Source organism: Cariama cristata, unplaced genomic scaffold (genome assembly GCF_000690535.1).
Source record: "Cariama cristata isolate BGI_N322 unplaced genomic scaffold, ASM69053v1 scaffold31485, whole genome shotgun sequence".
In the NCBI taxonomy this organism is placed as follows: Eukaryota; Metazoa; Chordata; class Aves; order Cariamiformes; family Cariamidae; genus Cariama; species Cariama cristata.
The window spans coordinates 278-15,882 of record NW_009619768.1 but is presented as its reverse complement, the minus strand read 5'-3'; the positions used below and the strand labels follow the sequence as shown (position 1 = coordinate 15,882).

At 41.1% G+C, this 15,605-nt stretch overlaps 2 protein-coding genes across 3 annotated transcripts; one reads left to right on the top strand and one right to left on the bottom strand.

The window, feature by feature from the left end:
• The first annotated feature begins 1,173 nt into the window (after positions 1 to 1,173).
• On the top strand, positions 1,174 to 8,850 carry TBP (TATA box binding protein). Of its 2 annotated transcripts, XM_009701373.1 has the most exons (7): positions 1,174 to 1,419; positions 2,063 to 2,397; positions 3,735 to 3,822; positions 5,828 to 5,919; positions 6,715 to 6,873; positions 7,155 to 7,261; positions 8,177 to 8,850. In XM_009701373.1, exons 1-7 carry the CDS (start codon positions 1,366 to 1,368, stop codon positions 8,254 to 8,256), a joined length of 915 nt encoding a protein of 304 aa, XP_009699675.1. In that variant the 5' UTR covers positions 1,174 to 1,365; the 3' UTR covers positions 8,257 to 8,850. The 2 variants fall into 2 exon arrangements, with proteins under 2 accessions (XP_009699675.1, XP_009699676.1); XM_009701374.1 differs by lacking the exon at positions 6,715 to 6,873 and having other exon boundaries at positions 7,167 to 7,261.
• A 2,205-nt stretch (positions 8,851 to 11,055) lies between these two features.
• On the bottom strand, positions 11,056 to 14,667 carry PDCD2 (programmed cell death 2; the record flags this gene model as incomplete). The annotated part of the gene is made up of 4 exons (XM_009701375.1): positions 11,056 to 11,217; positions 11,913 to 12,029; positions 13,313 to 13,428; positions 14,491 to 14,667. Coding segments are annotated over 4 exons (572 nt in total), but the record flags the coding sequence as incomplete, so codon positions are not given.
• Between the last annotated feature and the right edge of the window lie 938 nt (positions 14,668 to 15,605).

Here is a 15,605-nt window from a genome sequence, read left to right as displayed (position 1 = left end):
AAAAAAAAAAACAAAAACACGTTCCCCGGCGTTTGTGGAGGAGACGGGAGCAAGCCCCGGGTAGGTGGTTACGAGATGGACCTCTGCGTAGGTGGTGTCCTGACTGCGGGTTCTGGCACGCCCGGTATCTAGACTTACTAAACGGCTGGGCTGTCGAGGAGTTGACTTTATTTCTTCTAGAGTAATGTTTAGGCTTCTAATTTACCCCTGTCTCCAGGCTGTAAAACCTGGATGGTCTGTTTGATACCTTCGGTAAGGGTGAAGATGATAATACCTTATGGTCATGGGGCAAAAAAGCATGGCTTTTCGGCTGCAGTATAAATATTAATGTAATTTTGAGTTCTCAGGGAAAAAAATAAATGGATGAGTAGGCTGTCTTCAAATTTTGAAGACCTCTGGCCTAAAAATGACCTTGAGTATTTCTGGGCAATAGGTGTCTAGTTAAGAAAACTATAAATTAATGAAAAATATTTGATATCAAGGTGTAACATTTAAATTCTCTGCTTGTGTTGTTTATTTCTACAACACAGCAACAGAGGTATAGTTAAAAAAAAACACACTTGCATACATTTCACTTGTGTAGCTGAAATTGGCTTTCACATATTTCTTTTTTTCCTTGTAAAGCATATGTCGTTGTTTGAAATCTGTTAGTGCTTTATTTTATGGAAGTGGATGGAAGAGGGTTTCCTACTGATTTGACTGGCAATGCTTTTCCCATAGAAGAGAAAATATTTTTGGAAGCCCAAGCCTTAAAATTGCTGGGAAGAGACTTCCAAGCAATGTGTCAGTAAGCTTGTCGGTTAGTAGTCAGAGGAGGTAAACTGGGGGGGGGGGAATAAAAAAATCAGTGCTTTTCCAGCTAAAGCAAAGCTTGGAGTAGAATGAGCATTAACAGCTTGAGTGTTTGTGCAGCAGGGTTCGGTTAGACAGAGGCGTGCTCATGTGAGTCAGGTTACCTACCAGGGACTTCAGCAGAAGCATGCTGCAAAGTTTCTATAGAGTGTGCCTGAAAAAGGTTATTTTTATGGAGTGTGTGTGTGTGCTTGCACGTGTGTGTGAATGTTCCTACATGTATTTGTATGTGGGTATCTCTTATCTAACTCAGTAGCTGATAGGCTTGCTTTTGGTTTTGTGTTTAGATACTGTTCTCAAGATACTACTTTTTCTCTTTTCAGGCTTTGATTAGTATTTTAGACTCATAACACACATTTCTCTGGAGCTGATGTTTTCCTAACACTCTCAGCTTGGCTTAAAAAGCTACTTTGCTGGAATGTTTTAAAGGGTTAAAAACCCTCTAGGAATTGAAGTTAATTTAAATTAATTGAAGGAAATACTTCTGGCCTCACCAAAGAAATAACTGGGATCATGGATCAGAACAACAGCTTGCCACCCTACGCTCAAGGTTTAGCCTCCCCTCAGGTAAAAAAAAAAAAAGATTTAGTATGCAACTATGATCTGAATTTCTTTGTGAAACTGTTTTCCATTTCTTGCGTGTAACTTCAAGTTTTCTGTTTGCGGATCTGAAAAATTGTTAGATATTGAGCAATACTAGTATAAAGCAGAATTTTAAAACCATCAATTTTTATATCCAGAGGTATAAGAAGCATGCAGATACGTAGGGTTCCTTTAATTTGAAACATGACTGACAAGTTGGAAGTATTAATTTAATTTTGGTGGTTGCCCTTTGAACTAACTTGCATAATGGACTGTTGCAGTGCCATGAATGCATTTGGTACGATGGGCAGAGTCTTTGTTCAAACAATTGCAAGTTAAATTGTGGGTCAAAGTTGAGACATGCTTGCAAGGTAGAGTGAGAAGAGTGTCAGCGTCACTGGCTGCAGATAAACCATCCTAGAACTGACAGATCCTTAGAGGTAATATTTTATTCTATAGAAGAACTGCATTTCCAAGGCCTTTCTGTTTTTAGTGAGTTACTACTATATTGCCTCAGCTTTGATATGATCAACTTAGTTGATTTATTTTTAGACTCCTCCAGAAAACTTTTGATAACAAAATGGAGTCAACAGGATCTGTGGTTTCTCTTTCATGCTTTGTTCTGTAGGGTGCAATGACTCCAGGAATTCCAATTTTTAGCCCGATGATGCCATATGGCACAGGACTGACACCACAGCCTGTCCAGAGCACCAACAGTCTGTCCATCCTAGAGGAACAGCAACGGCAGCAGCAGCAGCAGCAGCAAGCAGCGCAGCAATCGACATCGCAGCAAGCGACACAGGGAACATCTGGTCAAACTCCCCAACTCTTCCACTCACAGACTCTTACCACAGCCCCTTTACCGGGAACCACACCTCTGTACCCCTCTCCAATGACTCCGATGACTCCAATAACTCCTGCGACACCGGCATCGGAGAGCTCTGGGATAGTGCCACAGCTACAGTGAGTGTCCCCTGAGTTAGTGCAGCATGTCCTTTCTCACATAGCCCTTTAAAGACTTGGGACCAAAGCCACGTCAGGAGTTGGGTACTGCATTTCGGTGGGAAGGGAGGTCCTGAGAGTTTATGGGTCTCCTCTGGCAATATGAGTAATTTTTGCTTTTATTTTTACCTTAGCTTCGTTACTAAACCACTTAGTAATACAGTTTCTTAGCGATTTGTCAACCATACATCTTTTAAGCATACCAACGGAGGATGTTATATATGTCTTCATTTAGCACCATTGTGACTTTTAACTCTATGCACTTTAGGAGTTCATCGTGCTTTAGCTATAAAGTAGTCTGGGTTGATAATCTGGTATTTCAAAATATGTATACCTGGAAACATATTCTCATTTGTAATTTACTGGATACTTGTGACCTGTTCACAGAAAAGCAAGTAGCTCCACTTCACTGTGTGTGGAACTGTTAGTGAGATATCAAAGCAGAACACAGGAACTATCACAGCTGAAAGGGAATTAGAAGGGTAGAGGGGAAGAAACTAGTTGCTAGTCTAGGAGCTAGAGCTGAGTTGCACTTCATATTCCGTGTTCCCTTTTCTAGTTCGTGGCTACAGCTGAGTTTGTAATAAGGGGAAAAAACCTAGAACTAGTTCTAGGTTTAGGTATGAAAGTATTTTCACTGAACTTTAAAGAGACTTTTACAGCAATTTACGGAAGGCTTGGAGAGAAATAGTTGATAACGTGACTTTTGCACTGGAAGAGTAGTTCCTCGTATTTCTTTTTCTTCCCAATCAGGACCTTTAGATTTCAGGGTTTCCCAGAAAACAAGTTTCCAAGGAAATTTTGCATCTAGGAACTGCTCTTAAACTTTCTAGAAACTTGCTATCTTATTACCTGGCAACGGGTTTACCTCCTGGGTCATTCTCAGTTCTGCACCTCTTCTTCCTCCTCGAAAGACATACCAAGGAAGATTTCAGGTGGTACTACTGCCACCTCATTTTCTCCTCTTTCCAGCAGCTTCCCTGATTATGGTGGGGGCTCTCAGCATCAAGAATTTTTCCTGCCAAACTGAGAGATTCTTCTCATGAGACACTTTTCATAATAACTGGCAGATAAGGAGGAATCGGCAATCATGCCTTAGGAGTTGCTGCCCTACAAAAGGAGAGTCCTGAGCCAAAACACTACTCAGTGCTCCTGTCAGTAGGAAAGATGTCATTCAAACTTACTTGGAGAAACAAATTAAAAAAAAATTAAATAAAATTAATCAAGCTTGGTTAAAAATGAGGAAGACACATGAGTTCTTTATTGCATTTTAATGTATTTCTCTGAACTGTCTTCAGGAATATTGTGTCCACTGTGAATCTTGGTTGCAAACTTGACCTAAAAACTATTGCGCTTCGTGCCCGAAATGCTGAATATAATCCCAAGGTAAGAGAAATGTATGAGAGTTCATCCTACAACAGATATGTCAAAGGCACAGGTTGTGGGTGGTGTTTGCTATAATAGATTGCAAAACCTTCCTACTACAGATGCAGTTTGTGACTGTAGTTAAAAAAGAAATCTTTAAAAAACTTAGAACATTCTAAAAAGCATTTTTATACTGATATAGCTGTGTTTTACACCAGGTTGTAAGTTGGTAGATTTAGAAAGAACACAGCACACTTAGGAAGAACCTAACCAACAGTTTAATACACTGGCCAAGTTTTTTGTTGTAGAGCTGGCCTCTGCTAGTATGGGGGCATGTTTGTTCATAGCGCTCAGAAAGTTCCTTTTTCATATTACTGTGAAATGTCTGATGATGAAGTCTTGTTCCCTGTCTCCCAACAAGGAGAAAGGAAGGAAGAATTCCGGCTCCTGGGCTCCTGCCAGAGCCATGGTTGGTCTGTATATGCCGTGGCTTCCTCTACCTGGCTGCTGCCCTGGAATTCTTGTGGTCGCAGCGCAGTCACTCATTTTTCACAGTCTCACTTCCCCTCTGAGCTCTGTTCCTTCATGTTGTCCCCAAGTACTCCTGCCATCTCCTTGCTCCCGATGGCTAGGTTTGGTGGAACGGCTGAATGAATTGATTTTTTTGCACATCAGCTTCTAAGTTGCCTGCTGCTTCTAAATAAACGGTGAGATTTTTTTAGTTCTGGAAACTTTGGACAACAGCAGAGGACCTGAAGCATTGAATCAAGAAAATTATGTCTCTTCATTTTCCTTTTGGGTGGCTCCTCTTGGAAGAGTTGTCTTTGCAGCCAAAGTAGTTGGACACTGTTTCTAATAAAAGTTTAGAAGTTGTGTAGTTGAATTGACTTGCCTTGGGAAGGCTTCCGTTTTCCTGGATGTGGGCTTTTTTTTTTTTTTATTTTAGTATTTGGGATTTTGCTGAATTTCCCTGAACTATGCTCTCAGAGAGTAAAGCACACATGCAGGCATATGTGATAAATAACTGTTACTGTAAGTTTATATCAGTGATGCCGTTACATAATTGCATGTGAGCAAGATATTAATGCAGCAAAAATTTGAGCATGCCATGGTAACTCTTAAGGTAGGGGTAGGTGGCTGTGTAAAACTTGTAGGCTAGAACAGTCCACACAAAATGCTGTTTTCCACATCGGAGAGAAGGAAGGGTTATGTAACACACTCCTGACTTTTCGTCAGTACATTCATCTAGCAAAGAAAAATGTTACTTGGCTGTATTATTTCAGCCGTACTTTGACAAATGTGCTGTTAGGTAACCCACGCTACCGCCTTGGTTATGTCAGCAGAACAGTTTATGGGACTGCAGCGTGAGCTGGTCCAAGTTAAATATAACAAACAGGGGTTTGTGTGTGTGTGTGTGTGTGCATGCCCACATCAGTTTCCAGTATTCCTTGCTTCAAAGCGTTTTAAGAATATTTGGAAATGCAGGCATAGTACTTAGAATAAAAAGCTAGAGCTAAGCGGGCTGCTCTGTTCTGCTGTGCTAGTTGAAGTGACTTCTGTTTACACAGAACTTTGATCTCCAGCTGTTCTGTTTGCTGGTATTCTAACACTGTCCAATTTTTTTAAGACACAGAAACAAAACAGATTATAAAATATTTACGGAGAGGTATTCTTCTATCCTGCTTATAACAAATTGCAAGACATGTGGAGGAAATTACTAATTTATTTTTAAGATTGTCTCTATTGCTCAGTTGCAAATGTTAGCATTATTTATATGTTGCGTATACAGTAATGAGATCAGCTTAGTAAAATAGGAATGCAATGGTAAATACCTTTCCTGTCTGACTCTACCTTTTCGTGTGTGTGATTGAAGCGTTTCAAGTAAATTTTGAGTGATCCATAAGTTTGTTTGAACTTAGTATTTCTTTGCAATACAGTGTAACTTGCTACTTAGATTATGCAAATTTGGTTTTAATGTAATGATTACGTCAATATATCACTAATAGTCTCAACGCTCACATTTCAGCGTTTTGCTGCTGTTATTATGAGAATAAGAGAACCACGTACTACTGCGCTTATATTCAGCTCTGGAAAAATGGTATGCACAGGAGCGAAAAGGTATGTTTAGGCATTACAAGCAAACAAATTCGGGCTGTCTTTTCTCTTGCACCACGATGCTTTAGAAGTACTATTATTTGTATACAGTATTTGTATGTGTACAACAAAGCCGTATAGGTACAACTAAATTTTCTTAGTTTCTTAAGTTTTCTTCCCAGATATTTCAAATAGACTAATACATGTTTCTAAACAAAATCTGTTTTCATGACTGAAAGGCCTTCCCTATGACAGGGAAAACAGTTCTGTTTCTGAAGCTCCTTCGTACAGTCTGATAAACTGGTTTGCAGAGGTTATTATAGTCACTTTTTAGGCTTTGCAGTTATCTTTTTTTTTTCTAATAATTTAAAAATTTCAATGACTATGCACTGGAACTGCTTAAACTGTAGGGGCAGTGGCAGAGGAAGAGTGATTTTATATTTGACTAGTTCATTCATCACAGACCAAGAGCTCCAAGTCTCCAGTCCCTGTAGTTTATCTGTTCTTAACATGATCATTGAAACACAAGAATTGAAAACTAAACAGAAGCTTAACTCGACTGGGCAGGAGAGAAATTCTTCCCTGAAGAAGTTAGGAATCCAGAAGGAATAAGCTCATTAATGGTGTTCAGGACCCTAGTACCAAAATTAGCATGCAAACCAGTGCTAGTTAATTTTGGATGTAAAAATTTTGCATGTGACCTTCCCCTCCCCATCAACACAGCCTTTTTTTTCCCAGTTACGTATTGTAGTTTAATGCTGTTTGCTTCGAGTAGTAGTTAACTGAGGAAACAATGTGGATATCCTTTTCTCACTTCAGTGAGGAGCAATCCAGACTGGCAGCAAGGAAGTACGCAAGAGTTGTTCAGAAACTGGGTTTTCCTGCAAAATTTTTGGATTTTAAAATTCAGAACATGGTGGGCAGCTGTGATGTGAAATTTCCCATCAGATTAGAAGGATTGGTACTCACACACCAGTAGGTAAAAAAAAGGCTTGCTTATGTTTCATTCTTGCTGCATATTGACTAGCTGAGAGAGCGACATGTTTAGATTATTCCCTTGTACCAGAGGGAATCTGCATCTTTGTTCCCATTGCTGTTCTGCCGCGGGTGTAACTGAGGTTGCCCAACATGAACCCATCAAAATGATCTTCCCTGCTAACTCCCTCCAAGTTTCAGTGAAGTCTACATCTGCTCTGCCCATTCCTGCAGTCCTGCAGATGGAACATGTGTCTGCAAGCACGTATAAACACTGTCACTCTCTTCTCTTACAGCTATGAGCCAGAATTGTTTCCTGGCTTAATCTACAGAATGATCAAGCCAAGAATTGTTCTGCTTATTTTTGTTTCTGGAAAAGTGGTTTTAACTGGTAAGTGAAGACAAGTAAGATCTTACTCCAGTAGGTTAGATTTAGACTGTATTACAGAGAACGCACAATGATACCAGAGGTATGTAAGCTGCTAGGTACTTTCCTTTAGAAATGACGGTACTGAGAAAGAACGGATAGTACGGTATTCTGGGGATGAGGACGCACAAAGCAAACCATGTGTTTGGCTAAATCCATGTAAGCAATGATTGTGAATCCTAATCAAGTATGCAGGTGCCTGAAAAGGTGTAAGAGCACAGGTCTGGCGTTTCTGTGTGCTGGGTTTGAATGGCTGAGCTAACGGTTCTTTGGCAGCTTGGCTGGAGGCTGCTGCCATTCTCTGATAGAGCAGCCAAAGAAGGGGAAATAGCCAAGCTCTAGGACTGCTTCAACCGCAGGCACTCCACCTACACCCTTCCCGTTCTCCTCCCGTTGAGTCTTACTATGGAGGACGAAAACCATGAGACTGGCAGACAAAAGAAGGAGCAGTCCCTGCAGTACGGCAAGTGGCAGGCCTCTGCAGCTGTCTCCGTGCCAGACATTGCTCCCCGAGATGTTCACGCTCTCAAAAAAAAAAAAAAAACAAACCCAAAACTCCAGCAGTTAGACCTTTCTGCAGAAACATCCTCTAGGGCTGTGCTTTGTAGTTGGGTCTCCTGTGGAAATTATGTATAGAAAAATCCCATTTGCACGTAGAGCATAAGCACAAAGATGCTAATGCAGTTATCACAATATACAGTGAGAAGGCTGGTAATGTATGCTGTTTATGAAATGTATGTATTAAAAAAAAAGTAAAAATAGTGATTTATGGATATGCATAGGTTTTATATAGAGTTGCATTCAAATAAACATTCTAAAAGCTAAAATTAATTATTTGGCAAAAGGTACAAACTAACTTCATTCCCTCTCTTCTTCTAGGTGCTAAAGTACGAGCAGAAATCTATGAAGCATTTGAAAACATCTATCCTATTTTAAAGGGATTCAGAAAGACAACATAACAGTTTCTACACCTTTCAGAGAAATCAGGGGTATATTTTAAGAGGTATTGCGTATGGCACAGCAGTAACAAGAGATGGACTTCCAGTGAAACTGCAACACCAGGACTTGGACTATTTCCCAGTTAGTGCCTACTTCCCTGATGCTCAAGGGGAACTGTATTCTTGATTATGTCTACTGAGTTACTGTGAGAGTTGCTTTACTGGGCTGTTCCTGGAGCGGTCCTTTCAAGTTTTATTTATATTCTAGCTTTTAAATAGTTTTAATGCCTGTTCTATTAATAGAAAATCCGTAAAGTTGGTTTAAAAGACAAATGCAGCTGTGTCACTCAGTGTATAAACCACTTAACTTGCCATGTATATATGTTTTAACTTCCTTCCATAAGACCATGGTTTTTATAATTTTCAGAACTTAAGCTTTTAAATTTTTTCAACTTTAAATTTCTTTTGTGCCAGCCACATTCCCTCTTTCCAGTATTAAGCAAGACAGAATAAATTTATTAATGAAAATGGCTCACTGTACATATATATATAATATATACCTACCTTCTCTTTCCTCCTTCAGCTCCACATGTACAATAAACCCTGTTTATACAATTATGGGAACTGTCTTAATGAATTGGAAAATTACCCAGCTGGTAGAGTGAAACACATTGAGAACTTTTTTTAAATATAATGTGGATTTTTCAACAGCACCCGCACTACTGCAAGTGACTTGCCATTTTGAGAGAATCTTAATGCTCAGGCTTGCTTACCAGCAGTCATATCGTTGGCAACGTCTAGCTTGAATATTTCTAGTATGTTAAAGCAAGAGAGATGACTGGTTAAAGAAGTCTGTGTTGCCGTATGTTCAACAGATGGGATTTATGCAAGTCTTAAATAGCTACACTTGACTGAATTGGAACAAAAGATCTCTGCTTAGCTTCTAGAATTTCTTTAAATTACTACTATTGTATTTTACCAACTATGCCAGTCTCACTACATTAGTGTTCCTGTACAATGTCAAAGCCCTTCTGACTGGAGTCAGTATGTACGTAATCTTCCCTCTGAACTGTGCTTGGAGCTTAACGGGCTGAGAACTAAAAAATAAACTTTTTTCTTCCTCCGGTAAGTTTCCAGTACTAGTAACCTCCTTTCTATGACTTGCACCTTCTTTCAAACAGCTTTTATCTAAAACTAACCCAAAAGTAACCGTGGTCTCTTTATTTACTAAGTTGGTGTTTCATTCCAGACAAAAGGAAGTTTTGGCTGGCTTTGCTACCGCTCTGCAGATGCCGACTGACCTTAATCCTTAGTCGTCTTTACTCCCCCCCTGTACTGCTGTACACCAGTGTTTCTCCAGGTGTTTTAATAATTGGTTTCACGGATATTAGCAGGAAGCTGCTGTTCAATAACGTAGCTTTGCCAGGGTAAGTTCAAGATACCCGAACACTGCATCGCCTTCGGTGCCACACCCCTCTGTGCTGTCAGCTGGTGAACATTCCTGAGTGCTCTTGAACAGAGCCGCATGACTGTCCGTGCTTTTGCAGGATTACCATCTTACCGGCTGAACTCTTAACTCTGCAGGAAAACTTGGAGCCTTAAGTAACCATGGGATGGCTTTTAATAAAATCAGTCAAGCTGTACTATAGTGACTTAAGATACCATTTGCTGTTCCATGACATGTACCCAGGCTTAAAACTGCCCTTTCAGAAATGCAGTTCTGTGATCACAGAGCAGCTTATATGTAAATTGTTGTCTGTCTGCTCATTTGAGTATTTCTAACATCTGAATCGGTATTAAAAAAACCAACAGCGGGCCTAGGGCTTTCATAAAATCACCTTCAGAATCACTGGTAAGCACACACGAATGGTTTGAGCAGGATGAAGGAATACATCACTCAGTATAGCATTTACTTGAGACAAAAAAAGAAAAAAAAGCCGCCTCTTCTCTGCAAATGTAGCTACAGCCACAGGAGTAGTTAAACCAACCACCACAGTAAATTCAGCATTATGGTTTCACTTTTCTCTTGCCTCAGCTATATGGCAGTCAAATAGCAGAAGAATCAGTGCAGAGGGCACTTATTTTTAAACTTCACCAAAGATGGCAGACTTAAGGTACAATTCAGCTTGAAAATCTGCTGCTACAGGCAGTACGTAGCAAGACAAACATGTTCTGGTATGGCTGCCTTTGTTTAAACTGCTTCTGCAGCAGATAGTCCATGCAGAAATAGTTTAACCCAGTTAATAAAGTCAGATAAAACACTGAATTTTTCTGCCTTTTATCCTGAAGAACCACTCAGTCGGAACATGTAACAACTGCCAAGTTAGATCCGGCATACCTTTTGAGAAAGAGAAGCGGAGTTAAGTTCCACAGTGAAAGGCTACGCAGCTTTGTCTTAGCTATGACTTCTGTACACCTCTTCAGCATAAGCACTCGAGTGATCTTAGAGGAGTCCGCTTTTCCCTGTGAATTAATTTTAGCGTAGCACAAAGAAAATCCTGGCAGACGACAATCTTAAGTTCAGTCACCAACAAAAGATACTTTCACCAATCCAGAAATATTTCATCTTTATTTAATTCAGAATTGAGATTTGAAGTGAAATTCACTGAATAAATGCATCTGGCTTCATTACCAGGCTGAAATAAAAGCTCCTGTGGAGCACAAGAGAGAGGCTGTCAAGGTCTACTTTTAGTCGTTCTATCACTGTTCCCAGATACAGAGTTATCAGGGACTTCAATTACCTGTTCACAACGTGCAGAGATGCACTGAAACAAGGCAAGTATTCTATTCAGATGACTCAACTTAGTGACTTGATGGAAGTTAAACGGAGCCTGCAGAGAAGTCTTGTTTCCATATGAACTCTTCCAGGTACTCGTTTCCCTCACCACAGTTGTCAGCACAAGTGTACACCACCAGCGTTCCCCAGTCAATGCTCTCTCCAAGGCTGTCAACCTGAAGGTGGTTCAGGAGCTGTGGCATAATCTTCAAGGAAAAACACAGGTTTAGAGGCAGGCCGCAGCTCTCTACCCTCTCCCTGCATCTCCTCCCAAAGAAGGGTCCTGCCTTCATTTATGTTCTCTTACACCCAAATCCCAATCAAAGCTGCCAAGTAACACAGCAGCTCAAATAAAAGAAATCTGGAGTTCCCAAAACAGTGGAGTAGATGCACCAGGAATCAAAGGCACGGCCCTACTTATTTTATCTATAGAAGCGTTATCTGACTAAGCACTGCCTGATTTGTAAGCCTCCTTCCATTTGAAATTACCTTCGTAACTATGTTTTGCCTTTGCACGACATTGTGTTCACCGTACATACGCTTCTAGCATCCAAAATTCTGCAGCTGAATACTTCCAGCTAGACGTATTTCCAATTCACATCCTGAAGGCTTTTTTAAAAAATATATAAATACCAGACTCCTATTACTTAAGAGATGGTTCCATAGTGACAAGTGCACCATTTTATGGATGGTGCAAATTATCAGAAGGGAACCTATGTTCTATATGTGAAAGTCTTACTATTCTAACTGCTTTTTCCTGTAAGTAAGGGCTCTCTACAATTTAGCATAGTTTGTAGCAACTTCAACTACCTTGCTCTAATTACAAGCCAACACTTACACAATTAGATCCTGCAAAGTCTGAACTACATTACCTATATTATCTTTAAATGAATTTACATACCTGGAATTCAAAAATCCTTTTGGCACCACATGAACAATTTGGGATATCTTTTTCTTCAGGAATATTTTCACCTGATACCCAGACTGGGCCGTCTCCTCCTCTGCAGTATCTAATAATCTGAAATAGAGCAGAAGTTTAAGTTGCCAAGACTGTCTTTTCATCTTGGTATAAAACTGGTACTTATGGACATAGCTTTAAGACTGCAGAAAAAGGTCAGTTCCTGTAATTACCCATGGCAAAGTCTATCAGTTGCAAATGCAGTATTCTAAATAAGACAGGTTCGTTATTTAAGTTTTCTTAACTATGTGAATCACGCAAGTATTCATACAGCATTTTTTTCAATGGATCCAGGGATAAGATGCAATGACTTGTAGTTCTGTAATTAAGGGACCCAGAAATGCTAGCTCATGTATTTTTAGTCTTGAGACGGAGGAAGAGCAGATTGACCATTACCACGTAGAAGCGTACAGAACAGTCACGAATGCAACCCAGCTCTCCCTGTTTGCAGTTCTGCATCTAAATGCAGGGGGCCTGTCCTAACCCCCAAGATGGAGGTATTTCCAGACATTCGTATCCTTTGTTGTTCTGTTACTATCTAAATATTTATATAGGAAATCAGGCACTACCAACAAGAGGACACTTAGGCAGGTCAGTCAGTATGGGGACAGTCAGAGAGGGAGATGATGCACCTACTCCAAGCAGAGGAGGGAACAGACTCAAAGTCTCCTACTTTCTGGGTGTGCACCTTAACCCTCAGCTACCAGGTAAAACATGGTGAGAATTTCTTCTTCCTCCACCACTTTCATAGACCTAGACCTGTGTTTCCTCTGCATGCAACCAGGAACCATGTCTTTGTTTGACAGTGTGGCTCTTTTCAGCCTCTTGTGTTAGCAAGAAATAGTATGGGGGGAGATTTCTGTTTTAAATTATTGAAATTTTAAAGCCATCACTAATTTGACCTTAAAAAAAAGGCAAACCCCCCCCCCCCCCATGCAGCTGGTGACAGTGACAGAGCTCCTCTCTGCAGTTTTAGTTCTGCTGAGAAGGAAAGCCAACAGGGCCAAAGGCTGGGGAAGAGTGCAACGGTTCACCTCCTCCTTTGGTTAGAACCACTTCACAGGATGGCAGGTCCTCCCCCCACCACGATGGCTTCAGCGCCCCTGTGCCTTCTCATCCTGTTTGAGATGATAAGATGAGCTGGTGCTAAATTCTTACTTCAGCATGAATGAAGTTCTGCACATAATGAAGATTAGGGTATGTTGGTTAAGGTGTGCAGAGGATGAGGAGACATCCCCATCGCCATTTCTAACCGTAGGTACAAAAGGCAGTGAAACACTCTGCAGGTGCAGCAGGATGCTGTGCCAGAACCCCTAACTTCTAAGGCTGCCCCATCTTCTGACCTGCTCTGGTTCAGCGGCTACTCGTTCTTTAAACATTTGGAAGATTTTGTCTTCTTCAGTCTCGTGTTTTGCCATTGCTTCCAAAGTCTCTTCATCTAAGGACTGAAAGGTTTCACCTAAGCAAGAAAACAAACAAACAAAGGTTACAGGCTAATGCAAGACAGCGAAGAATTAAAAACAATATTGCACCCGTAAGAGTGTTTTGCTCTCAAGATTCATTCCTGGCATAAATCACTAAGACTTTTTCTTTCTGTGACATATTAAGGTTCAGTCACACACAGACCCATTTACTAGTTTTAGTTGCATTTTAAACATAGATGTCAGTACTGGAACACTGGAAAGGGAAGGAGTTAATCTACCGAAACTTACGGCTCCCAGCGGATATCGCTCAGACTTTTTGCTGAACCTTCAGAATGTGACATCTGGAAAAGGCCACCGGTGCCGTGCATGTGCCAGACTCGGTTTCTAGCACTGAAGAGTGTACCTGTTACACTCCACCGTTCACATCAACATGGGGCACCCAGCAGTCTCCAGCGGCCTTTAGACCACGGTAAGGGACAGCGGGGAACCCAGCAGCCTTGCCCTGTCACACCACAAACTCTCTGCCCTGGGCGCCTGCCAAGCCGGTGTGCTGAGCCGCAAACACCTCATGGATTTGGGGTGTGTGAGGAGAAGGGGCCTGCACAGCAACTGCTTAATTCAAGGTCAGTTAAAATAGCCTCAAAACAGTTTTCTTCTAGCACAGACAAGGCGACTTTGTTAGGTATTTCCCATAAATTAGGAGAAATTGAACCAAGACAAGCCCAGACCATCTAACTCAATCCCCCGATTCCAGCAGCGGGTGCTCAGGGCCCTGTTTCTCTCACCTGAGTTGCTCCTCGCCTGCGGGAAGCACCCAGGGACAGAGTGCAACTCCCAGCTACCTGCACCTTCACTGCAGCAACAGCCGCCTCAACAGCTCCCAGGGTTGGGGCTTAGCAAGTCTCTCCCCTAAAAGCAACTTACGTTACGGGATGTCTACAAAAAAACCTGCATCACAAACGACTGTAGATTTAGCCTTTTGTCACCAGTAGTTTACAATGAACACTTAAAAATCACAGCATTTTATACTTTAAAGATGTGATACAGGCTTCGTGAGGAAGAATTACAGATAGCATCTTATTTCTTACCTGCACTGCCTGTAGCTCTGAGTTCCTCTTGTTCTTTTGGGTCCTTTGATGTATCTACAGCTCCTTGTTTGTCATCAGGATCTACACTGCTGTAGGCAGGAAATTCTGGTTCCTCAGGTTCTATCAAAATTTCATATTCTGGAAAAAGGAATTCGTTAGGCTCTGGAATTGTATCCACCGAGTCACCTACAAAACAGAAAACAGATACCACTTCACAATGTCATCTCACATTTCACATCCTTCTCCCCAAAAGCTACACAGCAACCTACATGGCAAACACAGCACAAACACTGCGTGAGCAAGAACAATTTACCCCACTGACAGACCTGATTTAAAGATAAGAAAGATTTTATTTTAAGGATAGTAGAAAACTACAAGAGGTGACACGTTGCTTTGAATCTCTGTAAATCCGAGAGACGGGGAAGGCAGACTAAACAGTCTTCGCAGCTGCATTTTAAAAGCCAAAACCTGCGGTTTGACAGCTCTGTGCATCTCTAACTAGCATACGCACACAAGTCAAGCACGTGTCAGGTACCCTGAGGCCATACCATCTTTCTTACTTTTCCACTGCGTATCGTGCGTGAGGCCATACCATCTTTCTTACTTTTCCATTGCGTATTACACAAAGGCAAAGTTTCCACAAACGCATCAAGTATACCTTCTGTAACGACAGTATTTCAGGTTTCCGCTGTTCAGTTAAATGTTTCAAATGTCTGACCCATAACTTGATTTGCACAAATCGACTTCTTACGTTCTGCTTATTTCCACTTCCTACAAAACTTTTTGGGACGAGCATCCCACGATGTATGACAGGAGATACATCGCACACACCAAGTGTCACTGCCCCGTTTACCTCTGAACACTAAAAAACATACTTTAAACACTCCGTACTTCTCCCTTTAACAACTAGCAAACAAAGGAGCGTATGAATGAGACAAGAGAGCAGGAGAGGGGATGGTTTAAGAAAAGGGTCTCTAAAATAGCACACTGATGGAAACTACTCTTCTCATCATCACGGTACCCTGTGAAGGCATCACCTTTGTACGCTCCTTTACAGTTTAGGAATAAGCCATCTTAAAAGTAGCCTGCAAAGGGAAAAAAAATTGGTCTACATCCTTTCAGCT